At 43.4% G+C, this 26,863-nt stretch overlaps 1 protein-coding gene across 1 annotated transcript in view; it reads left to right on the forward strand.

Annotated features, from left to right (window-relative positions):
* Window positions 1-26,863, forward strand: part of LOC133463405 (inactive ubiquitin carboxyl-terminal hydrolase 54-like) — a 60,284-nt gene that overhangs the window by 19,106 nt on the left and 14,315 nt on the right. The window contains 13 exon segments of the mRNA XM_061744934.1: window positions 1,369-1,785; window positions 4,530-4,622; window positions 6,266-6,400; window positions 6,480-6,593; window positions 9,850-9,932; window positions 10,401-10,503; window positions 10,839-10,985; window positions 12,548-12,697; window positions 16,962-17,181; window positions 17,298-17,484; window positions 18,815-19,067; window positions 19,070-19,386; window positions 24,406-24,503. Of these exon segments, the coding sequence (XP_061600918.1) occupies window positions 1,615-1,785; window positions 4,530-4,622; window positions 6,266-6,400; window positions 6,480-6,593; window positions 9,850-9,932; window positions 10,401-10,503; window positions 10,839-10,985; window positions 12,548-12,697; window positions 16,962-17,181; window positions 17,298-17,484; window positions 18,815-19,067; window positions 19,070-19,386; window positions 24,406-24,503 (2,071 nt within the window). The 5' untranslated portion in view covers window positions 1,369-1,614.

Genomic DNA, 26,863 nt, shown 5'->3' on the forward strand with positions numbered 1-26,863 from the left:
ACAATGTCTTTGTTTTTCTGCTACGAGCTACGGTTTGATCACAAATCAGAGTTATTTGAGAACTTGTAACAAGGCAAAATGTGGGTTTTTCTCACAGCCAACCTGGAACCTTCCTCAAGTCGAGGTTCTTGTTGCCCCTAGCAACCAGAGCTCAGCTGCTGAGTGATTAGACTGACCCAGAACTGGTCACATGACTGAGTCGGTACAGACTTCATATACTTTAACCTGGAAAATGGAGAAATCTGAACCCTGACCTTTGACCTTAGCCGATCCCCAGTCCTGCTGGGAACCGGTTCATGGGATGGATATATATATATATATATTTATATATATATATATATATATATATATATATATATATATATATATCAAATACCCCCCCTTATACACATACACAAACACAGTAAATGCTATAACTTTTGAATAGTTTGACATAGTCGTGGGTGGTGTCATTGGAATCGGTATTGAGTCCTTGACCTTCATTGGTGCAAATTAGCCCTGCCCCTTCTTCTGATTGGTCGATATGTTATAGTCCAATAACTTTTACATGGTTTGACATAGAGGGTCATGGGTGGTGTCATCGGACTTAGTTTTGAGTCCTTCACCTTTATTGCCTGCAAAATGCAGCAATGTACACAAATGGGCAGCAGCCCCCCGTGGCACTCTCGAAATTTCTCAGAGGAAATTTTCTAGTTTATTCTTCCGTTTAAATTTCGACGCGTAACTAGTCCTGCAGCTTTGAGAAAACACGAAAAACCTCAAACCTCAACCTCAAAACGGAAGAAAACTTCTCTACTCTCCAAAAACCAAACAGTTTTTTCCTAAGATGTACACTTTTCAAAATATGGGCACTCAAGCGAGGAGTGGAAATCACTTTTTCGTCAAATCTAGAGTGCGGAATGTCTGTTGGTAGAGTGTGAGAAGCCGTTAAAAATTACCTGAATTTTTATTTGTAACTCGAGCTCACGGCCAAACCGTAAAAAGGAGACAAATAATCTTTTGTCAGAATGTAGACATAGGTGTTGGGATTCATAAAATGTGACTTTGACAGGCGGGGTATGCACAAAATTTAAACGGGGGGGGTCTAGAGCGGCGCCAATACCTGTCTCAGTCTCCATTCAGTGTAATGTAATCAAACGTTTTCTTCAAAAGAATCTCACTCTGTCTTCGCACTGAGCTTATTCAATCATTTTAAGGAATAACTGAATAAAATTAAGATTGTCAGAATCTGCCGGGTTCTGTGTCTCTCACGATGTCTTTGTTTCTCTGCTACGAGCTACGGTTTGATCACAAATCGGAGTGATTTCCGTGGCACTTCAACATTTCCAGGGAATTTTGTGTCTAGTTAAACATCTTCTTCTTCTGCAGGTCCTGAAGCTCCTGCTACGTGATGAAGACGAGGATGAGGAAGAGGTTCCTACCGTCACCTGAAGACTGAAGCAGAACCTGGACCGGACAGAGTTCTGATCAACTCCCAGTTCTGACCGGACCCAAACTCCCCACCAGTTCTGGGAACTAGTTGCTACCGTTTCATGGTCACCAGGAACTAATGATCCCGTTTCCCCGGATACGGGACCGGACTACAGGAAGTTGATCCGGACCAGCGAGGCCACCATGTCCTGGAAGAGGAACTACTTCTCGTCGGTGGGGGGGGGCAGTGGCGTGGGGGGGGTCCTGGCTCCGCCCCCAGTCCTGGCCCCGCCCACCTCCACCTCCCTCCCCCCCAGCAAGGGACTGAGCAACGAACCGGGGAAGAACAGCTGCTTCCTGAACTCTGCCCTGCAGGTAAGAGGGGGGGGCAGACCTGGGGGGGGTACCGATATCAGTATCGGCCCCGATACCAATACTGATACCAGTATTGGTATCGGGGCCAAATCCCATGACACCACCATGACTCTTTATGTCAAACCATTCAAAAGTTATGGCAGAAAGTAGGAACTATCAAATATGGACCAATCAGATGAAGGGTGAGTCCGCTTTTTGGCGTCTAGCGTTGCCACGGTAACGCTTTTGAAAGAGAAAAGTAATGCGCGTAGTCGCAGGATGGAGACGCACATTTTGATGTATAACACACCTGGGGGCACGTTACGGTTCAGGCCGTATTAACGGCCGAAGAAATGGCATAAATTGCGCCAAAATTACGCGATTAATTCAAAATCTTCAAAATGGCCGACTTCCCGTTGGGTTTGGGCCATGGCGCCAAGAGACTTTCCTTTAAGTTGTGACATGATACAGGTGTGTACTGATTTTCGTGCATGTACGTCAAACCGTATTGTGGGGCTTGAGGCACAAAGTTTTCTAGGGGGCGCTGTTGAGCCGTTAGGCCACGCCCATTAATGCAAACCATTAAATATCACATTTATCACCAGGCCTGGCTTGGTGCAAAATTTGGTGACTTTTGGGGCACGTTTAGGGGGAAAAAAGGCCCTCATTTCGTCGGAAGAAAAAAATAAATTTGTACGCTAGCTTAGCGTGGTGATGAGAAGAGATTGATACGTGAGTGAGAATGGCAGCGCCGTTTCAGGAAAGATAGTGACAATTAATCCCAGCAGGACGTCAGCAGTTGGACATGTTTCAAAATAAGGGATGACGACAGAAGCAAGACAGACTGAAGCTACGTGCTAATGCTAAGGTGTCAACAAGAGGGAAGGAGAATACGCCGCAAATAAAACCTGTCTTCCAATTGATTGCATTTTTCATTGCATTTTTAGCCCAGTTAGAAGTATCGTATCGGTACTCGGTATCGGCAAGTACACAAATTAAAATACTAGTACTCGCTGTGAAAAAAATGGTATCGGGGACTCGCTAGTCAGGACCGGGTCCCGTATGTGTGTGGGGTGTCCTGTACTTAGAGCCGTCTGGGAGATTTGCGAGGCCCTGTGCGAAATGGATGGGGTTGGGTTTTTCGGGTCGGATCGGGTGTCTATATGCGCAATTTTAACTCTCCAATTATCAAAATACTGGATATCTTCCCCTGCCTCATCATCATCTCTTGCCTCGACGCGGGGCCCCATGGCTGCTTGAGACCCGGTCGGATCGGTGATTTTTGTAACAAATTTATCAAACGAGCCTTTCAGAGAGGCATTAAACTCTTCCATTTTCTTTAGTTTTTTTCTTTTTTCATCCCTTGATGGAAATTTCCTGAATCTGTCTCGTTCTCTCGACATTGTGTGACAGTTTGTTCCAACTCCACCGTCTGGATCAGAGCAGCTTGTGTCTGCGCTTGGTCTGATCAGTTGTATTGAACATCATTGAACATATTTATTGATATGCACAGACTAGTACACAGTTAGGCCTGTAATAGAACGTGACTGTTGATATTTATAAGGGAAACTACTACTACGGAACTACTACTACTATTAGTACTACTACTACTATTAATACTAAGAAAGCTACGTCTAAGAAGACTCCATCTTGCCGTAAGTGCATGCATCTCACTAGATGCAGAAGTTCTCCTTAAAGAGAACCAGACCTGTGCCGGTGGACCTGAACCGAGCTGAGTCAATCTTCCTCCTCATCCTCCTCTTCCTCTTCCTCCTCATCCTCTTCCTCCTCATCCTCCTCTTCCTCCTCATCCTCCTCATCCTCTTCCTCCTCATCCTCCTCTTCCTCCTCATCCTCTTCCTCCTCATCCTCCTCTTCCTCCTCATCCTCCTCTTCCTCCTCATCCTCCTCTTCCTCATCCTGCAGACTCTAGTTCTACACCGTAATTTGACGTCACCCCCCCAGGCCCGTCCATACGGTGTCACCTGAGCGCTGCGGCGCCGTCCGGAGGAACATATGGAACCAGGGGGGGGGTTAGGGGGGTTAGGGGGGGGCAGGAAGGAGGACGTAGAGGAATCTCTGCTCACGCTGGGTTTTGTTCTGCTGCTGCTGGTTGTTGTTGTTGTTGTTTCTGCTTCATTTAACTAAATTGAGGCGACAATGAGAACCCCCCCCCCCCCCCCCCCCCCCCACTAAACCCCCCCCACTGCCTCCAGGAACTAGAGAGACGCTACGGTCAGGGCTAACCCAACGCCAGCAGGGACAGACATCAGTGATGGTCTAGAGAAGCAGCTCAGGCTGAAGGATTCATGCAGGATTTTCAAATATCTGTTAAATACCAGAACTTCCTGTCCGTCTGGATTCCTGCGCCCCGGGGGGGTCGAGGTCAGGGGGGGACTCCGAGGGGGTCTCGACTCCTGCAGAGTTCTAGATCCTCATGAATCCTGGGATCAGGGTCACATGACCCCCGGAGGACGGCAGCTTCTGCTGCTGTAATGAAATGACTGGTTGCCGTAGCGACGCCAGTACTGGCCTGATGCTCGGGTACGAGCTCTGGACCTGGACCTGGAGACTCCTAGTGGTCAGGAGAGGAACTGCATCTCCACTAGAAGCCAGATGTTTGTCCCCAGATGTTGTGTAGAAGCTGCTACAGGAACTATGATGTGCTGCCCCCCCGTGGTCAGAGGGGGGACTGCTGGGTAGAGCAGCCTCCAGGTGTCACCCCCCCCCCCCCGTAGCCTCACCACATGTCTCCTGGTCTGCAGGTTTTGTGGCACCTGGACATTTTCCGCCGGAGTTTCCGTCAGCTGACGACCCACAAGTGCCTGGAGGAATCCTGCATCTTCTGTGCTCTCAAGGTGAGACCCGGTGGCCCGGGCCGAAATTAGCCCGGTCCAAACCAGGTGTTCTGTCGATTTCTGCTACTTAGTCGAAAAATGCTACCGCTGCATAAACCGATAGTGTCTACCCGTTGATTTTTGCTACCCTATCAAAAAAATGCTACCTAATGGTTTTCTACCTATTATATATATATATATATATACCCTCGATATATCGCTGGGCGATATATCGAGATTTTAATATATATCGATATATTTTCAAACGCGATATGGTACGAGACAATATCGTTTATATCGATTTCTAAAAAAAAAAAAAAAAAAATTTTTTTTTTTTTTTTTTTAGAATTTTTTTTTTTTTTTATGATTTTGATATAGCTTATTTTGTGACAAATTGACTTGAATGTTTTATTTGAGATTTGCACAAATGTTTGGTTATTTGCACAACTGTCAACCTCAGTGGAAAAGTCTGCCTGTTACTGTCTACATTGTATTAATTACAGTGTATTTAAATTTAATTGTTATGCAGGAAAGGGATATTTGTTTTATTTTATTCAAGAAGCATTTTTATTCTATATATGCAGGCAGTTTATTTTTATTTCATTTGTTTTATACATGTTGATATTGTGCAGACCTCTGTTAATAAAGGAACCTGTGTGACATTTGGCACGAGGTTTTGTATTAAAACTGACTGTTTTTTTAAGGGTTTGCCTCAGAAAAAAATGAAGCTAACAGAGATGCTATGCTATAATGCTTTGGGGGAAACCCCAATTAAGGCACAGAAAAAAATATCGAGATATATATCGAGTATCGCCATTTAGCTTGAAAATATCGAGATATGACTTTTGGTCCATATCGCCAGCCCTACTACCTATGCAGAGCTACAATGTCTCTTGCCAGGCCCTCATTGTAAATAAGAATGTTCTTAATGACCTGCTGGTTAAATAAAGGCCAATGACTGAATGAATATCAAATAAAGCGATAGAATTGTTTTTTTTTTCTCTTTATCGTATAATGTTCACAAAGTGTAATGCAATTCATGTCATGGGTAGTTTATTTTGAAGGATCAAATACTCAACATCCCATATTATCCAATTTTGGTGCAAGAAATGATGGGCAATCAAACTTTGAAAATCGACTGTAGAACCACAAAGTAGCATTTGTGGACGGGTAGCAAGGATTGGCAGAACACCGGTCCGATCTCCGATCTCAGCCCGGTCCGAAACTGTAGTTAGCGAGTTTTGGAAGTGACTAAAGTGCAGAATTACAATTACTGGAACAATAGAGAGTTATAAAGAGCAGCCAGAGTTCTGAACAGATTCTTCGACAGCTTTTTCAGCTCGTCACTGAACATGAGGCATCTCGTCTGGCAACAATTATTAACACAGAACCAGGGCTTCTCCAAAACATCCATAATTCAGGTCCCTAAGAAGAGCATTTAAAAGAAGAGCATTTAAAAGAAGAGCATTTAAATGAAGAGCATTTAAATAAAGAGCATTTAAATAGAGAACATTTAAATTGAGAGCATTTAAGTAAAGAACATTTAAGTAAAGAGCATTTAAATGAAGAGCATTTAAATGAAGAGCATTTAAATAAAGAACATTTAAATGAAGAGCATTTAAATAAAGAACATTTAAATAAACATTTAAATGTCTCGTCTCCAGAGTTTGTTTGTCCAGTTCCAGTTCAGCTCCGACCAGGTTCTTCCCTCCGACCATCTCCGCTCGGCTCTGGCCAGAACCTTCCAGGACCAGCAGAAGTTCCAGCTGGGCGTCATGGACGACGCGGCCGAGTGCTTCGTAAGTCTGACCCGGTTCTGGCTCGGTTCTGACCCGGTTCTGATCCAGGAACCCGGTTCTGACCCGGTTCTCCCTGCAGGAGAACATCCTGATGAGGATCCACTTCCACATCTCCGAGGAAACCAAGGAGGACGTTTGTACGACTCCCACCTGCATCCCCCACCAGAAGTTCGCCATGACGCTCTTCGAGCAGGTGAGACTCCGCCCCTTTTATGTGGGGGAGGCGGAGCCTCCTTCACTTGGATGAAGGCCCCGCCCCCTTCACCAAGCTCCGCCTCCTTCTGTTTAGTGACTCGAGGGGAGAGAAATGACTTCATATAACTGATTTAAAGTGTTTTATTCTGTAGCGATACACTGATCTCACGATACGATACATCTCACGATATTCAGCTCACGATACAATATCACGATACGATATATATCACGATATTCAGCCAACAATATGATATCACGATATTCAGCTAATGATACGATATATATCACAATATTCAGCCAACAATACGATATATATCACAATATTCAGCTCACCATACGATATATATCACGATATTCAGCTCACGATACGATATATATCACGATATTCAGCTCACGATGCAATATATATCACGATATTCAGCCAACGATGCAATATATATCACGATATTCAGCCAACGATGCGATATATATATCACGATATTCAGCCAAGGATACGATATATATCACGATATTCAGCTCACGATATATATCACGATCTTCAGCCAACGATATATATCACGATATTCCGCTAACGATATATATCATGATATTCGTATCGTTGGTTGAATATCGTGATATATATCGTATCGTAGGCCGAATATCGTGATATATATATCGTATCGTTGGTTGAATATCTATCTAGCTGATGTATATATCACGATATTCGGCCAACGATACAATATATATATCACGATATTCGGCCTACGATACGATATATATCACGATATTCAGTTCACGATACGATATATATCGCGATATTCAGCTAGCGATACGATATATATCACGATATTCAGACAGCTATACGATATATATCACGATATTCAGCTCACGATACGATATATATCACGATATTCAGCCAATGATATGATATATTTCACGATATTCAGACAGCTATAAGATATCACGATATTGAGCTCACTATACAATATACATCACGATATTCAGCTCACGATGCGATATATATCACGATATTCCGCCAAGGATACGATATATAAAATGATATTCAGCCAACAATACGACATCACGATATTCAGCTCACGTTACGATATATATCACAATATTCAGCTCACGTTACGATATATATCACGATATTCAGCCAACGATACAATATATATCACGATATTCAGCCAACGACACGATATATATCTCGATATTCAGTTCACGATACGATATATATCTCGATATTCAGCCAACGATGCGATATATATCACGATATTCAGCTCACGGTACAATATATCACGATATTCCTCCGGCGATACAATATATATCTCGATATTCAGCTCATGACATGATATATATCACGATACTCAGACAAACAATACAATATATATCACGATACTCAGTCAACAATACGATATATATCACGATATTCAGCCAATGATAGGATTCGATATAATCCGATACAGTTCTATATCCCTAAAAAGGGACAGAGATGTTTTGGTGACATATTGTGATGTTTTATTTACTTCGATTGAATTAATGGAACTGGAAACTAAAAACATCAATTACACAACATACATGTCTCTGATTGGACAGATTCTACAGCTACAGATGCTGGACAAAATTAATCAGAGATGTGTTGAGAAAATTAGTTATTGAAGCAGTGAAACTGTAGTTAACAAGCTTTTGAAGTAATTAAAGTGCAGAAGTACAATTATCTAACAACAGAGAGGAAAAAGTGCAGCCAGAGTATGGGCTTCTCCAAAACATCCCATAATTCAGGTCACTAAGAAGAACATTTAAACGTCTTACAGGGCTGGTATCAGCAGGTTCCTAGATACGATACTATCTCCATATTCTGCCAACGATGATGATAATATGATACGATGATGATAATATCACGATACGATGATAATATCACAATACGATGGTGATAATATCACGATATGATGATAATATCACAATACAATGATGATAATATCACGATAAGATGGTGATAATATCACGATACGATGATAATATCACAATACAATGATGATAATATCACGATAAGATGGTGATAATATCACAATGCGATGATGATTTCACAATACGATGATGATTTCACAATACGATGATTTCACAATATGATGATTTCACAATATGATGATAATATCATAATACAATGATGATAATATCACGATACGATGATGATTTCACGATACGATGATATCACGATATGATAATATCACGATAAGATGGTGATAATATCACGATACAATGATAATATCACAATACAATGATGATAATATCACGATACGATGATGATTTCAAGATACGATGATAAGATCACTATACGATGATGATAATATCATGATGCAATGATAATATCACGATACGATGATGATAATATCATGATGCAATGATAATATTACGATGCAATGATGATAATATCATGATGCAATGATGATAATATCACGATACGATGACGATAATATCACGATAAGATGGTGATAATATCAAGATAAGAGGGTGATAATATCACGATACGATGACGATAATATCACGATAAGAGGGTGATAATATCACGATACGATGATGATATCACGATACGACGATGATAATATCACGATACGATGATGATAATATCACGATACAGCAATAATCGATATGTTGCAGGACATTTCATCCACAACACGTTACAATTCAGAATTTATTGACTGAATCCACTAAAATAGTTTGTTTGCAAATTAACAGAAAATTATGAAATACTAAATGAATCAGGAAATCCACATTTCAGAGTTCACATGTAAACATGGATGCGTCACTGCTGCTGAACCAGAATCAGAAAATTTAACAGATTATGAAAAATAAACATTTATAATATAATGTTGTAACTATAGAAGCTAGAGTTACAACATATTTGCATATTTGTTTCATATGTACATGATATTAAATTAACACTAACAATATTATTTAAGCCCATGTTTACAATAAAGTCGTTCTGGATTTACAACCTTTATGAAACATGATTTATTATATTTAAAATAAATACATTTGAAAAAAAAAATCAATATTCAAATTTTGAATATCGATATCGAATCGGCTGGCAAAGTATCGTGATAAATTTCTGTATCAATATATTTTTTGTCCAGCTGTACTGCAAATGTGACTGATGTTTTTGTGTGTGTGTATATATTTATATATATGTGTGTGTGTGTATATATTTATATATATGTGTGTGTGTGTGTATATATTTATATATGTGTGTGTATATATGTGTGTACATCCTCCAGTGTGTGTGCAGCAGCTGTGGAGTTTCCTCAGATCCTCTCCCCTTCGTCCAGATGGTTCACTACATCTCCACCACGTCGCTGTGGTGAGTCTCTCCTGCTGCAGAACCGGGTCCTGGTCCTGACCCGGTTCTGAACCGGGTCCTGGTCCTGACCCGGGTTCTGAACCGGGTTCTGGGTCAGGACCCGTGTTCTGACCCAGAACCAGACGTTAGACTCTCAGTCCAGTTCCAAAAGTCACATGACTGCAGGTCATCAGAAGGTCGTCAATCATTAAGTTGAGGTCCAGTTGTTTTTGATTAATCAGTTATTTCTGTGATCGATCAACCAATCAAAAAATAAACCAGGGCGGCAGGTCGCTGACAGGAAGTCATCAGAATGGTGTAGAGTTCTGGGGATTTTCAAAAGAAAACTTCAGAACATACATTTTACGTGATGCCATCGTTTCCATCTATATGTTTGCACTGTTGCACTTTTTTTTTGTATATATACAGTTTTAGTCTATTTTATTTTGTACTATTTTACTTCATACTTCTTCTACTTTTTACCTAAAGCAACCAGGCGGTGCAGATGCTGGAGTCGAGGGAAAAGGCGACGCCCAGCATGTTCGGGGAGCTGCTGCGCAACGCTAGCATGGGGGATCTGCGGCGCTGCCCCGTAAGTCCCGCCCTGACTCCGCCCCCTCAGACCTGACTCCGCCCCCTTAGACCTGACTCCGCCCCTTAGACCTGACTCCTCCCTCTCAGACCTGACTCCTCCCCCTGACTCTGCCCTGACTCCTCCCCCTCTCTCTGACTCCTCCCCCTCAGACCTGACTCCTCCCCCTTAGACCTGACTCCTCCCCCTTAGACCTGACTCCTCACCTTTAACCCCCCCCCCCCCCCCCCCCAAGAGTGGCCAGCAGCTCTGGATCGCCCTGACTCCGCCCCTAACTCTCTAACTCCTCCCCCTGACCTCTGACTCCTCCCCCTGACCTCTGACTCCTCCCCCAGAGCCAGTGCGGCCAGCAGCTCCGGATCGCCCGGGTTCTGCTCAACACCCCGGAGATCGTCACCATCGGTCTGGTCTGGGACTCTGAGAACTCGGACCTGGCGGAGGACGTGATCCACTCGCTGGGGACGTGTCTGCGGCTGGGGGACGTGAGTACCGAGGCCACGCCCCCTATTGGGGGCGGGGCCTCACCCTCGCTGCGTCCGAAATGCCACACTAAACAGTATATACTCAAAAAGTATACTCAAGTTCGGCACACTTTTGAGTAAATATCAGTAGTAGCATTAATTGGGAAGTACTACTCAGAGCCACACGCCACTTCCTGGCGTTGGGAGGGGGAGTTGTTACCATGGTAACAACTCCTGTCACACACACAACGTTAACGTTATGCCATAAAACAATAACATTAGCACTAGCTATCATTGGCTGCCTGTAGCTAGCTCATTCGTAAACACAATAATGTGATAAATGCTGAATCATCTGGTTAATATCTTATGGAAACCAAAGTGAAATCACAGCTAATTCCTCACATTTGAATTGTAGCTGCTGCTGCAGCTTAGCTTGGTACCGCTAACGTTGTCCTCCATTTTTGTTGGTTGCTGATAGGGGTGGGTTAGAAATATCGATATATCAATATTTTATCGATATACGTGTGTAGGAACGATTATCCATACATAAATCCAAGTATCGAGTTAAAAAAATGTATTTTTTTTTAGTCCTGGGCATTGCTCCCTCTACCAACCGTTAGTTTTTTTGAGAATCTCTTCGATTGCCAAAGCAAAATTGGTATTGTATCTAGAATATCAATATCGAATCGTATCGAATTCTTTAGTGACTCAAGAGGGAAAAAAATGACTTCATATAACTGATTTAAAGTGTTTTATTCTGTAGCGATACACTGATCTCACGATACGATACATGATATTCTGCTCACGATACGATATATATCACGATATTCAGCCAACGATATATATCACGATATTCAGCTAATGATACGATATATATCACGATATTCAGCCAACGATACAATATATATCACGATGCGATATATATCACGATATTCGGCCAACGATACGATATATATCACGATGAGATATATATCACGATATTCGGCCAACGATACGATATATATCACGATATTCGGCCAACGATACGATATATATCACGATATTCAGCCACCGATACGATATATATCACGATATTCAGCCAACGATACAATATATATCACAATGCGATATATATCACGATATTCGGCCAACGATACGATATATATCACGATGCGATATATATCACGATATTCGGCCAACGATACGATATATATCACGATGCGATATATATCACGATATTCGGCCAACGATACGATATATTCACGATATATTGCCAAAGCAAAATTGTTATTGTAACTAGAATATCGATATCAATATCATATCGGAAATCGTATCGACTTGGGAGGTCAGTGATGATACCCAGCTGTAGTTGCTAAGTATCTGCAGCACTTAGCAACCAAACACCGCTGCATTGCATTGTGGGAAGTTTCTGCTTAGCTAGTGTCCATAAATCCACACTAATACATTTCTCCAGAATGAATATGGATAGTACATACTATTGAGTATGGATAGTACATACTATTGAGTACGTACTAATGTTTGGGACGCACGTTTTTGCTGCTCATTAGGGAGGAAGTATCAGCGTCTCTTCTCTCCGTTTCCAGCTTTTCTACCGGGTGACGGAGGAGAAGGCCAGGAGGACGGAGCTCTACCTGGTGGGCGTGGTCTGTTACTACGGGAAACACTACTCCACCTTCTTCTTCCAGACCAGGATCCGCCGCTGGATGTACTTTGACGACGCGCATGTCAAGGAGGTCAGTGGGACACGCGCACGTCAGGTAGAGATGCACCGATCGATCGGTATCGATCAATAATGCCCCGATCGGTTTTTGATCGGAGTTCTCAGAATAATTTCAAATCAGGCTGATCTGATGACGTTTACACCAACAAACCGCCGCCGGGGCGTGTGTTCCCACACCTCAGACCCAGGTGTCATATGGGGGCGTGGCCTTCTCTACAAAGCATCAACACTGAAAGTGGCCTCGCCGGGAGTTTTACAATGTCCGAAAAGAACAACAAATTTGCAGTTTGCGAGGTGTTTAAAGGATATTTTATTTTATTTTATTTTGTACATGTAAAAAACAACAATTCAAGAGAAGATAAGAAAACAAAACAACAAAACAAAGAATTTCATACTTTAACACTTGATATCTTAATTTACATGTGCAAAAATAGATATAGAGATACCCCGGGGAGGAATGTTACAGAATAATTTCAACACAACAAAGCTGATAAAACATTTGAAAGTTTCTCACATGAAGGAGAATATTGAGTTTTCAAAGTTGCTGCTGAGGCAGAGAAACAACAGGAGGTGCAGCAACGGCGCTAACTCAACCTCTAACAGAGACCTATAAACGACAGCAAGAAAAATAAAGAACTACATCATCAGGTAATGGATTCATAATAATAATATGAATAATAACTTTTTTTATTATAATGCTTTTTACATTACTGAAAATCTCAAAGTGCGGGGGGAGAAAAATAAAACAACTTCCCACTGAGTATAATACACAGTGTCAAGGTGCAAAAAAACACCTCGGCAAACAAAGCAACAAACATCATCACAAGACTTGCATGTGGGTATGGGGGGGGAGGATTACTGGGGGGGGGATCCCGGCACAGTACATCCAGGTGGTCGCCGCGCCTTCGTGGCGCTCGAAACCCGGAGACTGTTGGGGGGGCTGATAAGAGGGGAGGCCGGGAAGGCGTTGAGAATGAGGGAGGTGTGGTTATCAGTAAGTGTGTGTGTAGCGGTAAGTCCGTGAACTTCGCCCAGAGCTGCTCTCAGCCAATGTCCTTGATGTTATCAGACGGCTCGGTCAGGTCTGAAACAGGTCCACAGATGTTCCTGAGAGAGGAGGGCTAGTGGGGGCAGAGTCATCTTGTTTACATTCCACCAGGGAGATTGTGACCAGAGCGATCGGCCAAACCGCTCTGTCAAGGTCAGATTATAGAATCAACAATTATATTGCAAACAGACAGACTCCAGTAATTTTCCGTCTGCCTTTAGTCTCTGGTTCATCAATGGCGACTCCAATCAGACGAATTTGTGATCACTTCCCGCCAAGCCGAGCTTCCAACTTCTCCAAGGTCTTCTCCATCTTGCCAATGAGCTCAAAGACGCCGCCAGCCTGCGACTCTGTTCAAGAATCCCCCCACGACTACGGGAAGAGGCAGCCAGAGATCCCGCAGCAGCGGACCGCGACCCAGGCAATCCCCGGCCACCCGGTCCGGGCCAGACATGTGGCCAGGAGGCCCTCGCCCTCCAGGCCAACGACCCCCACCTGGCGAGGGGCCAGCCTGCCCGGAGAGACAGAGCCGCCCCAGCCGCCGACGCGAGCAGGAGCACCCGTACCCGTTTTATATTCTAACGTCACACTTAAAAGTAACTCCACTTCCTCTGGTTCATCTTGGAAGTAACTGGAAGTTACTCGTGTCATTTGTTGATGTTTTTTTCCAGGATTCTGATTGGCTAGCATGACTTTATCTTCTCGTTACACTGCCCCCTGTAGGTTTGGCTGCTCATAGCACCTTAACAGATATTTATGCAGGTTCCTGGAAATGATGGGATTTTTATAAACGTAGAGGGGGAAATATCCGTTTTTGTAAATACAAAGCTACGTGGAAACGGGGCCTGAGAGAGTGAAATATCTGCTGTGTATGTGTTACATAATTATTAGGAAGCTGAAGCTGGTAAACTACATGAGTCTCTATAGTTTAATATTGCACATCAGCCTGCAATAAAACAATCAATTCATGATAATTTCTCATCTCCTCATTTTTATACCTAATAATACGACGTCAGTGATGAACATGAGCCCCCCCTTTAATAACTCTGAACCTGGTTCTGCTGCTGGTTGTGAAAACAAGGATTTCCCGCTATTGTTGACCAGCAGCTGGACGAGGGAGGGAGTGTTCACACACACACACACACACATGGAAATACTCACACACACACACACACACACACACACACACACACACACACACACACACACACACACACACACACACACACACACATGGAAATACTCACACACACACACACACACACACACACACACACACACACACACACACACACACACACTGCTGACTGTCATTCTCTGTCCGTCCTGCCGCCGGGACGCCGCTGCGTATCGGGCGTGTCGGGGGAACCGGGTCGACCTATCGGGGCGTGTACCGGGTCAGCGCCGCTCTGGAAAGGGAGGAAGAGTTGGAACAACATCGACCAGGGAAAACAGGATTTTTCCAGGACCGGACCGGGTCGGGCTCAAACGTGTCGACCGCCGTCGCTCCGGCCTCCAGGCCGGTAAAGGAGCGTGTGCTGTTTCTGAGGGGCCTTTCCGGTCTTTCCGGGGCGTCGGCCCAGAACCGGGACTCCAGCTAACGACCCAGACCTCCGATCCAGGGACTGGTACCGGGGACTCGGTTCTGTTCTGACCTGGACTGTTTTGACCGGGGACTCGGTTCTGCTGCTGCTCCATCGTTGTTTTGACCTGATGACTCTTCAGCCGTTTCCTTAAATCTATAATAAGGTTGATTATTATTATTATTATTATTATTATTATTATTATTATTAATAATAATAATGTTATTATTATTATCATTATTATTGATATTATTATTATTATTATTATTATTATTATTATTATTATTATTATTATTATTATTATTATTAACGTTTTTGTTATAATTATTATTCCTAATATTAGTATTATTATTATTAATATTATATTATTATACTATTAATAGTACATTAATATTTAATATTATATATTATTATTATAACATGATTATTATTATATTGTTATAATTATTAATGTATTAATATTATGATCATATGATATTATTAATAATAATAATAATAATAATATCATTATTATATTGTCATATTACTATAATAATATGAGTAATATATTCATAATTAATAATAATATATATTATTATAATATTATTGTCATTATTATTAATATAATAATATTAATAATAATAATAATTATTATTGTTGTTTCCTGGAATAAGGATCCTGCCGCAGGTTCCATTCCAACAGCTCACCTGTAGCTGCTTCCCACCCGGAGACTGAACAGGAAGTTACACGTCAGACTTGTGTCACTTCCTGTTGGATGTCACATGGTCCACAGACGTAAAACATGGCACTAGTTATTTTTCCTGTCCAACAAAACATTCCTTTTTTTGGGCATTAACAAAAAAATACCAAAAGTTGTAATGCAACGATGAAAAAATAAAAAAAATCCATCTTATAGACATACAAATCGATTTTTAGGAATTAATATGAGAATCGATTTAGAATCGGAAAATTGATTTTTCTTCAACACAGGCCTAATAATGAAGACAATAGAGATGCTGGGAACAGTTGTAGATCCACCTTAGATATAGCGACTTCCTGTCTCTCAAAGCTGCGGAGGAAGTTTGGTCCGTTAGGTTTTATCTGTCCTACACATGAAAACGGACACACGTTGGACCTTGTCGAGTTTGTGTCATACGAACACGTTGCTTCAGTTTATTGAGGTTGGACGTCCACGTCTCCACTTCTCAAAAAGAACCCGTGATAAGTGAAATCCGCGAAGTAGCAACCTTTTTTTTTCTTTTGTTTTTACAATTATTATACAGTACAAGGCTTCAAATTGACGCTATTGAAGTGAGACGCCTCACTCCATTGGGAAAAAACATGTCTGCCGACAATTGTCAACAATGGAATTCATCGTCGACAATTTTGATTATCGATTTTGTCGACAACATTGACGAATTGTTGCAGCCCTAGTCTATATGTCGTCATTGTGGTGTAGATCTGCTGCTGTGTTTGGGATCACTTCCTGTCACGTGGCCCGGTTTCAGCTGCGCTGTAGCTATGAGGAGGATCACAGGTGTCAGGTGGTCGTCCCGCCTCCATCGCCTCAGGTCTGAGGTTGTGGGACGTCCTCGTCCTCGCGTCTCTCTTAGCTTGGTCTCCGTCCTCAGATCTTTTCCGTCCTCAGATCTTTTTTCCGTCCCCAGATCGGTCCCAAGTGGAAGGACGTGGTGTCTCGCTGCATCAGGGGACGCTACCAGCCGCTGCTGCTGCTGTACGCCGACCCGCGGGGGACGCCGGTGCCGGTAGCGGGGCAGGACCTGGACCTGCACCGCCTCAGCAAGACCTGCTACGACAGCAGCGAAGACTCGGGTAACTACAACACAGCTAGGAGTCGTAGTAGTAGCAACAGCAGCCCCCGCTCAGGTAACTACACCTGCCCCTGCAGCTGTTGGTGGAGGAGCAGCTGCGTCTGCAGTTCTGTTGTTACGGTTGTTTGTACCTGAACACATTTCTGCCCCCCCCCCCCTCTCCCCCTACAGGCCGAGAGCCTTCCATCTCCAGCGACACTCGCACCGACTCGTCGACGGAGAGCTACTCGGGCCGTCAGCCCCCCCAACACCCCGCCCGCCATGAGGCCCTGGCCGGTGACCCGTCAGACTCCCAGGAACCTTCAGCACCGACGGCCCGGCGGGCTCCACGCCTCGCTCTGCAGCCTGGATACCCTAGGTACCGGGGGGGTTTGCTTTTCCACAGTTCGGGTGCTAACGGGAGCTACGTCATTACATCACTGCAAAAGAGCCGGTGTATCTGTCCTATATGTGTGTGTGTGTGTGTGTGTGTGTGTGTGTGTGTGTGTGTGTGTGTGTGTGTGTGTGTGTGTATATGTCTGTGTGGCTGTGTGTGTGTGTATATGTCTGTGGCTGTGTGTGTGTGTGAATATGTCTGTGTGGCTGTGTGTGTGTGTGTGTATATGTCTGTGTGGCTGTGTGTGTGTGTATGTATATGTCTGTGTGGCTGTGTGTGTGTGTATGTATATGTCTGTGTGGCTGTGTGTGTGTGTATATATGTCTGTGTGTGTGTGTGTGTGTGTGTGTATATGTGTGTGTGGCTGTGTGTGGCTGCGTGTGTATATGTCTGTGTGGCTGTGTGTGTGTATATGTCTGTGTGGCTGTGTGTGTGTATATGTCTGTGTGGCTGTGTGTGTGTGTGAATATGTCTGTGTGGCTGTGTGTATGTGTGTGTATATGTCTGTGTGGCTGTGTGTGTGTGTATGTATATGTCTGTGTGGCTGTGTGTGTGTGTATGTATATGTCTGTGTGGCTGTGTGTGTGTGTGTGTGTGTGTGTATATATGTGTGTGTGTGTGTGTGTGTGTGTGTGTGTGTGTGTGTGTGTGTGTGTGTGTGTGTGTGTGTGTGTGTGTGTGTGTGTGTGTGTGTGTGTGTGTATATGTGTGTGTATATGTCTGTGTATATGTCTGTGTGGCTGCGTGTGTATATGTCTGTGTGGCTATGTGTGTGTGTGTATATGTCTGTGTGGCTGTGTGTGGTGTGTGTATATGTCTGTGTGGCTGTTGTGTGTGTGTGTGTGTGTGTGTGGCTGTGTGTGTGTGTGTGTGTGTGTGTGTGGCTGTGTGTGTATATGTCTGTGTGGCTAGTTACGTCTCTGCTAACGTCAGTTACGTCTCTGCTAACGTCAGTTACGTCTCTGCTAACGTCAGTTACGTCTCTGCTAACGTCAGTTACGTCTCTGCTAACGTCAGTTACGTCTCTGCTAACGTCAGTTACGTCTCTGCTAATGTCAGTTACGTCTCTGCAAACGTCAGTTACGTCTCTGCTAACGTCAGTTACGTCTCTGCTAACGTCAGTTACGTCTCTGCTAACGTCAGTTACGTCTCTGCTAACGTCAGTTACGTCTCTGCTAATGTCAGTTACGTCTCTAACATCAGTTACGTCTCTGCTAACGCGTTTGAACCGTGATGATGATGATGTTTGTCTCCTCCCATCTGCTCCTCTTCTCCCTGACTCCACCCCCTGACCCTGACTCCGCCCCCCCAGGAGAGACTTCCTCCAGGGAGCAGCCGGTTCCTCATCTCCCTCCCAAACCCTCCTCTTCCTCCTCATCTTCATCATCCTCCCACCGCCTGCGGGACTTCAGGGAGACCATGAGCAGCATCCTGCATCACAGCCGAGGCCACGCCCCCTGCCCCGCCCACTCTCTGCCGGGCTCCGCCCCTCCTCCGAGCCCCGCCTCCAAGACTGGGAGACCGAGTCCAGGTCCGGCGAGTCCAGATCCGGGTCTGCGGGGGGGGCGGGCCTCCAGCGGGGGCGGGGCCAGCGAGGTTCCGCCCGGCCTGGAAGCCGCGGCGCGAGACGCTCAACATCGACAACATCTTCACCCGCGAGCGGCGGCGGCAGGCGGGGTACAGCCCCCTGGGCGACCCCGGGGCCCCTCTGGCCCCGCCCCCCGAGGCGGGGAGGCCCCGCCCCCCTCCGGGTTCCAGGGGGAGGAGCCGGCCGGAGCCCCGCCCCCCAGCCCCGCCCCCCAGGCTCATCCAGAGGATGGAGAGCGGCTACGAGAGCAGCGAGAGGAACAGCAGCAGTCCCGTCAGCCTGGACCTGACAGACAGGTGAGAACCGTCAACGTGCATAATTAATAAAACTAGACAAAATTCCCGGGAAATTTTGAAGTGCCACGGGACTACTGCCGGATGATTGCGGGGCTAATTTGCACCAATGAAGGTCAAGGACTCAATACAGAGTCCAATGACACCACCCATGTATCTCTATGTCAAACCATTCAAAAGCATATTGGACTATAACATATCGGCCAATCAGAAGGAGGGGCGGGGCTAATTTGTATATATAATATACAAATGTGTGTGTGTATATATATATATATATATATATATATATATATATATGTATATGTATATGTATATATATGTATATGTATATATATATATATATATATATATATATATATATATATATATATATATATGTATATGTATATATATATATATATATATGTATATATATATATATATATATATATATATATATATATATATATATATATATATGAACCAGTTCCAGCAGGAGTGCTGATCATCTAAGGTAAAAAGGTCAGGGTTCAGATTTCTCCATTTTCCAGGTTAAATTATATGAAGTCTTTACTTACTGGGTCATGTGACCAGTCATGCTCAGTCTAATCACTCAGCAGCTGTGCTCTGGTTGCCGCGGTAACAAGAACCTCGAACCTGAGGAAGGGTCGCTGTGAGAAAACCCCAGAGTTTTGCCTTGTGAAAAGTTGTCAAATAACTCTGATTTGTGAGAAAACCGTAGCTCCTACCAGGAAAACAAAGACATCGTGAGAGACAGAGAACCCGGAATACTCTGACAATCTTATTTTTATTCAGATATTCCTTAAAATATCTGAGTAACGGAAGTTTGAAAACAAAGTGAGATTTTTTTGAAGAAATGTTTTTTTTTACATTGCAGTCAATGGAGACCGAGGCAGGAATTGGCGTGGCTGTTAGCCCTCCAATTTAAATTTTGTGCATACCCCGCCGGTCAAAGTCACATTTTATGAATCGCAACACCTATGTCTATATTCTGACCAAAAATTATCTGTCTACCTTTTACGGTTTGGCTGTGAGCTCGAGTTACAAATAAAAAATCATGGTTTTTTTTCAGTCTAACTACACTCTAGCAACTGAAAGTTGCACTGTAAATTTGACAAAAAAGTGATTTCCAGTCCTCGCTTGAGGGCTCATATCTTGAAAAGTGTACATTTTAGGAAAGAACTGAGAAGTTTTCCTCCGTTTTGAAGTTTGAATGACGTTTCTACGTGCAAGTATGAGAAAGATACGTGATTCAGAAAAAAGGTGAATTTTGTCTTTTTTCTCGACATTTTCCCGTCCGCTTTGAATGGTGCCATAGAAATACATGGGAAAATCTCCCCATTAGTTTGGAAATTTGGAATTGTTTTTGCACTTCGTGCAAAAACTATTTGTGCCATCGCTCTGAAAATCCACAGGACTGTAGGTAAATTCAGAGCCTACAACTTTCTAAATCGGTTCAGAATTTTTCGAGTAACGGTGTGCGAGTGGTGAGGCCCCAAAGTTCTTGCAATGCGTTCCGGATGGCGCAAAAAGCGCACGTTTGTGCACGTTGCGCAAAAACGTGCACGCCAATCGCTAATAAAAGTCATACCAATCGATTCCCGATTAAGGCGCACATTGCGGAGCTCTGGAGGAGTCGTGCCTCGTGGCGCAGCCGTGGCACTAATAAACTTTAACACCAGCTACTTTTTGCTACCTGCTGCAACCGTCAACAAATCTGTACCAGTTGGTTGTTGTCATGGAAACGTTGTTGCTTCCCTGACGTGGAATGATCTGCAGTGATGAGGCTTTAGAATAGAAGCCGTGGTATAAGCTCATTATACCACAGTTAACAACCAATCAGATCATTATACCACAGTTAACAACCAATCAGATCATTATACCACAGTTAACAACCAATCAGATCATTATACCACAGTTAACAACCAATCAGATCATTATACCACAGTTAACAACCAATCAGATCATTATACCACAGTTAACAACCAATCAGATCATTATACCACAGTTAACAACCAATCAGATCATTATACCACAGTTAACAACCAATCAGATCATTATACCACAGTTAACAACCAATCAGATCATTATACCACAGTTAACAACCAATCAGATCATTATACCACAGTTAACAATAGGGATGCAACGGTTCTCGGTTTAAACCGAACTGTTCGGTTCTCCCTCTACGGTTCAACTATATTTAATACTACTGTATAGAGTATATAGGTAGTCAAGGGATAAAGAGCAGTTTACCATTTAAAAGTGTTGTGTTCAGTAACTGTTTTACTTTTGAAAGAGTTTCTTTTTTTTCTTTTTTTTTTTTTTTTTTAAATATTTTTATCCCGATTTTTTCCCCATTTTATCACCCAGTGCTCCTACCTAACAGTCCTGGACATGGCTCCCTCTACCAACCCCGGGAGGGCCCCGCACTGAGCTCAGGTCTCCTCCTAAACCTGAGGAGTGAGCATCATCTTTTCACCAGACAGGGTGGGGTTTCTCCGGCCGGACGTAGCGCGTGGAAGGATCACGTTATTCCGGCCGGATCCTCCCCACCCCATCTGGCGCCCCGGTTGGCCAGAGGGGGCAGTAGAGCCCAGGACTGTTGCATGTTTTTGTGAGGGTAGAGAACATTAGATACCCAGGGGAACACGGGGAGAACATGCAAACTCCACACAGAAAGATCCTTTCGCCAACCCCACCCAGGGTGTGGGCACTGAAGTCATGGGGGAACTAACACGCACTTCAGCGCCCACAGCGTCCCCGGCGGGAATCGAACCCAGGACCTTCTTGCTGTGAGACGGCTGCACTACCAGCTGCTCCCCCGTGCCCCTTGAAAGAGTTTCTTTAAGATATTTTATACCAGAGCCGCCGCAAGGGGTGTGCGAACCGTGCGACCGCACGGGGCCTCGCGCCCCAAGGGGCCTCGCGCTATGGGCCGTTTTTGAAAAAAAAAAAAAATTTTTTTTTTTTTTTTTTTTTTCGTTTTTTTTTTTTTTCGTTTTTTCCCTTATAAATATCAACAGTCACATTCCATTACAGACCTAAATGTGTAGTAGTCTGTGCATATCAATAAAATATATGTGCAATGATGCACGTGTCTGTTGTTCAATACAACTGATCAGACCAAGCGCAGACACAAGCTGCTCTGATCCACACGGTGGAGTTGGAACAAACTGTCACACAATGTCGAGAGAACGAGACAGATTCAGGAAATTTCCATCAGGGACGAAAAAAGAAAAAAAACTAAAGAAAATGGAAGAGTTTAATGCCTCTCTGAAAGGCTCGTTTGATAAAATTGTTACAAAAATCACCAATCCGACCGGGTCTCAAGCAGCCGTGGGGCCCCCCGTCGAGGCAAGTCAAATGATGATGAGGCAGGGGAAGGTATCCAGTATTTTGCTAATTGGAGAGTTAAAATTGCGCATATAGACACCCGATCCGACCCAAAAAAACCCAAAAATTTCGCTGGGCGCTCGCTACGCTCACGCGCGAGGGCCCCCCCATGCCATTTCGCACAGGGCCTCGCAAATCTCCCAGATGGCTCTGTTTTATACTATTGTATTTAGGATAGTGTGTACTGTACTATCTGTACTGAGTTGTCAAGATTAAGAGGCTGTTGACTTAAAAGAATTATAGTAATTTACATTTTGAAAGTGACAGCAAAATAAACAGATCATTTTGGAAAAAAAAGCTCTATTTATGCACAAAACACAAACCGAAACCGTGGCCCAAAAACCGAAACCGAACCTAGGGCTACCTGAGCCGTCGCACCCCTAGTTAACAACCAATCAGATTGCAGGATTCCACCTTTCCGTTTTCTGATGGTGTTTTTATGTCTCAGAGAGAGCAGGGAGTGAGGGATCATGGGTAGTTGATGTGGCTCTTTGCAGTAACACAGTAACCAGCTTTTAGCCTCTTATTGGTTGGACACCCCTGTACTTTTACAGTATCCTGTACGGTTTGGGCAGTACCAAAATATTGGGCGGTACCAGACTGTCTGGGCGGTACCCAGGCTCGCCACCCGTTCCTTAAAATACGGAATTGTTACGTAATTGGGAATTAAAAGTTGTGTTCCGTATTGAACCAATACGGACACGTATTATGCTCTTATTTATTGATGTCATGATATACAGGTGAAAGTTGGAAAATTAGAATATATTGCAAAACTTCATTCTTAGTAAATTCAACTAAAGGTGAAACAAATATTATTATTAAATTATAAATATAAATTATTATTTCCCACTACATTCAAAGTGAGATATTTCAAGTCTTTATTTGTTATAATTTTGATGATTATGGCTTACAGTTTATGAAAACCCCAAATAAAAAATCTAAAAGAAATTGTATATTTTATTTATTCATTTTTATATTTTGTATATATTTTATTTTATGAAATCAATAAACAGTTCAATCATCATAATTATAACAAATAAAGGTTTAACATACCTTGCTTTGCATGTAATGAGACTATGTAATATATTAGTTTCACCTTTTAAGTTGGATTATTGAAATAAATTAACTTTTACACGATATTCTAGTTGAATTATTGAAATAAATTAACTTTTACACCATATTCTAGTTGAATTATTGAAATAAATTAACTTTTACACCATATTCTAGTTGGATTATTGAAATAAATTAACTTTTACACGATATTCTAGTTGAATTATTGAAATAAATTAACTTTTACACCATATTCTAATGTTCCGACCTTCACTTGTAGCTATATTTATATTTATTATAGGAGGATATTGCCATGCTACATGGTTGGCTGTCTGTAATGTAATGCAAGTTCTATGCTATTAAAGCACTTTAAACTTTAAATCAAAGCATTTTGTTTTTTTCATATAAAATAAATACATTTCTATGCAGTTTAGAAGTTTTGGGACTTTTTTTTGGCGCCTGCGCAGCTGAAATTTCTATTTCTGAAAGGTGGTGACCCTAGTGGTACCACACCGTCTGGGCGGTACCAGGCGGTCTGGTACCAGAGTGTCTCCATGCTAACGTCTGTCTCGTCTCCAGGGACGGCGGCGTGAGGGCGACTCCGTCGTCGTCGTGGAGGAACCTCCGGTCCCGGAGCAGCGGCTCGTTGCTGCAGGACGTCGGCGCCTCCAGCCTCGGTACGACCCGGTTCAGACCCCACACACACCAGAACCAGAACCAGAACCAGGGGGACCCTCAGAACCCCGGTGCTGCTTCCATCACCAACGCCGGTGGGGAAGGACATCAGCACGGCTCTAAACCCTGGAATCACACTGAAAATGTCACAGAGGCGTCCGGCTACCATTCATGTCTATGAGAGCTGCTACCATTCATGTCTATGAGAGCTGCTAGCATTCATGTCTATGAGAGCTGCTAGCATTCATGTCTATGAGAGCTGCTACCATTCATGTCTATGAGAGCTGCTACCATTCATGTCTATGAGAGCTGCTACCATTCATGTCTATGAGAGCTGCTACCATTCATGTCTATGAGAGCTGCTACCATTCATGTCTATGAGAGCTGCTACCATTCATGTCTATGAGAGCTGCTGCCATTCATGTCTATGAGAGCTGCTACCATTCATGTCTATGAGAGCTGCTACCATTCATGTCTATGAGAGCTGCTACCATTCATGTCTATGAGAGCTGCTGCCATTCATGTCTATGAGAGCTGCTAGCATTCATGTCTATGAGAGCTGCTAGCATTCATGTCTATGAGAGCTGCTACCATTCATGTCTATGAGAGCTGCTACCATTCATGTCTATGAGAGCTGCTACCATTCATGTCTATGAGAGCTGCTACCATTCATGTCTATGAGAGCTGCTACGAAATGTTGAGAAAAGTCAAAATTTCATGAAAAAAGTTGAAATGTCGAGATTAATGTTGAAGTACAATTTCAAGAATAAAGTCAAGATTTCGCCTTTTTTCTCAACATTTCGACTTTATTCATGAAATTTTGACTTTTTTTCTCAACATTTCGACTTTTTTCTCGATATTTCAACTTTATTCATGAAATTTTGACTTTTCTCGACATTTCGACTTTTTTCACAAAATTTTGACTTTTTTCTCAATATTGACTTTTTTCTCGACATTTCAACTTTTTTCATGAAATTTTGACTTTTCTCGACATTTCGACTTTTTTCACAAAATTTTAACTTTTTTCTCAAAATTGACTTTTTTCTCGACATTTCAACTTTTTTCATGAAATTTTGACTTTTCTCTCAACATTTTGACTTTTTTCAATTTGAAGTAGAAAAATGTATGAAAACTTTATGCAAATGAGCAGCAGCGACGCCGAGGCAGCGTCCTATCACAGACGATGCCGATGCAGGCGTCAGGTGATTTGTGACCCTTTAGTGTGAATCCACCATTCACACTAAAATCCACCATGCTTCTTCCGGCTCTCGACGAAGGCGGACGCTTTTTCTGCTCCTCTCCCTTATCTATCTGCCCTGCTACTGCTTTTGTTTTTCTCGTCTTCAGAGTCTCTTCTTTTCACTCCTCTGAAACTCTACAATCATGGAATTGATTAACTGGTCTCTCAGCACAATTGACCACATTTTTGGGACAAGAAGTCAGGGGGTAAGGGAGCCCTCCTGCCCCGATGGGACATTTTTTGCTGGATACACAATGGATTCTTACAAATACTGGAAACCGTTGTGTTTGGCGATTCTGTCTGTCGAGGACGTTGAAGATGCTTCATAATTGGATTTATGATAGCAGGATTTCTCTTGATCGGAGGAGGGGGATTCCTAGTATACCGACAAACGCGTAAGACGTCGACAGCTGTTTTGGCTCTTTCAGAGCTGCCGGACGTGGCTGAAGGGTCAAGCAAGGAGATCAACACTCAGACTTTAACGTTGGGAGAGCAAAACCGTAAGCTGGATGTGATTCTTGAACAGAATCGCAGGCTGGCGGCGGTCTTTGAGCTCATTGGCAAGATTGATAAGACCTTGGAGAAGTTGGAAGCTCGGCTTGGCGGGAATTGATCACAAATTCGTCTGATTGGAGTCGCCATTGATGAACCAGGGACTGAAGGCAGACGGAAAATTACTGAGGCTGCCTGTTTTTGCAATTGTTGATTCTATAATCTGGCCTTGACAGAGCGGTTTGGCCGATTGCCTCTGGTCACAATCTCCCTGGTGGAATGTAAACAAGTGGCTCTGCCCCCACTAACCCTCCCCTCTCAGGAACATCTGTGGACCTGTTTCAGAACTGACCGAGCCGTCTGATAACATCAAGGACATTGGCTGAGGAGCAGCTCTGGGCAGAGTTCACGGACTCATCGCTTACACACACACACTTACTGATAACCACACCCCCCTCAACTCAACGCCTTCCTCGGCCCCTCCCTCTTATCAGCCCCCCCAACAGTCTCTGGGTTTCGAGCGCTACGAAGTCGCGGCAATCACTTGGATGTACTGTGCCGGGATCATTGATCTGGTTTTGTTTGTCTCCTGCAGCGCCCCCCCGGTGGAGGGTCGGAGCTGGACCAGCT

The sequence above is a fragment of the Cololabis saira genome, chromosome 17 (assembly GCF_033807715.1).
Source record: "Cololabis saira isolate AMF1-May2022 chromosome 17, fColSai1.1, whole genome shotgun sequence".
Classification (NCBI taxonomy): Eukaryota; Metazoa; Chordata; class Actinopteri; order Beloniformes; family Belonidae; genus Cololabis; species Cololabis saira.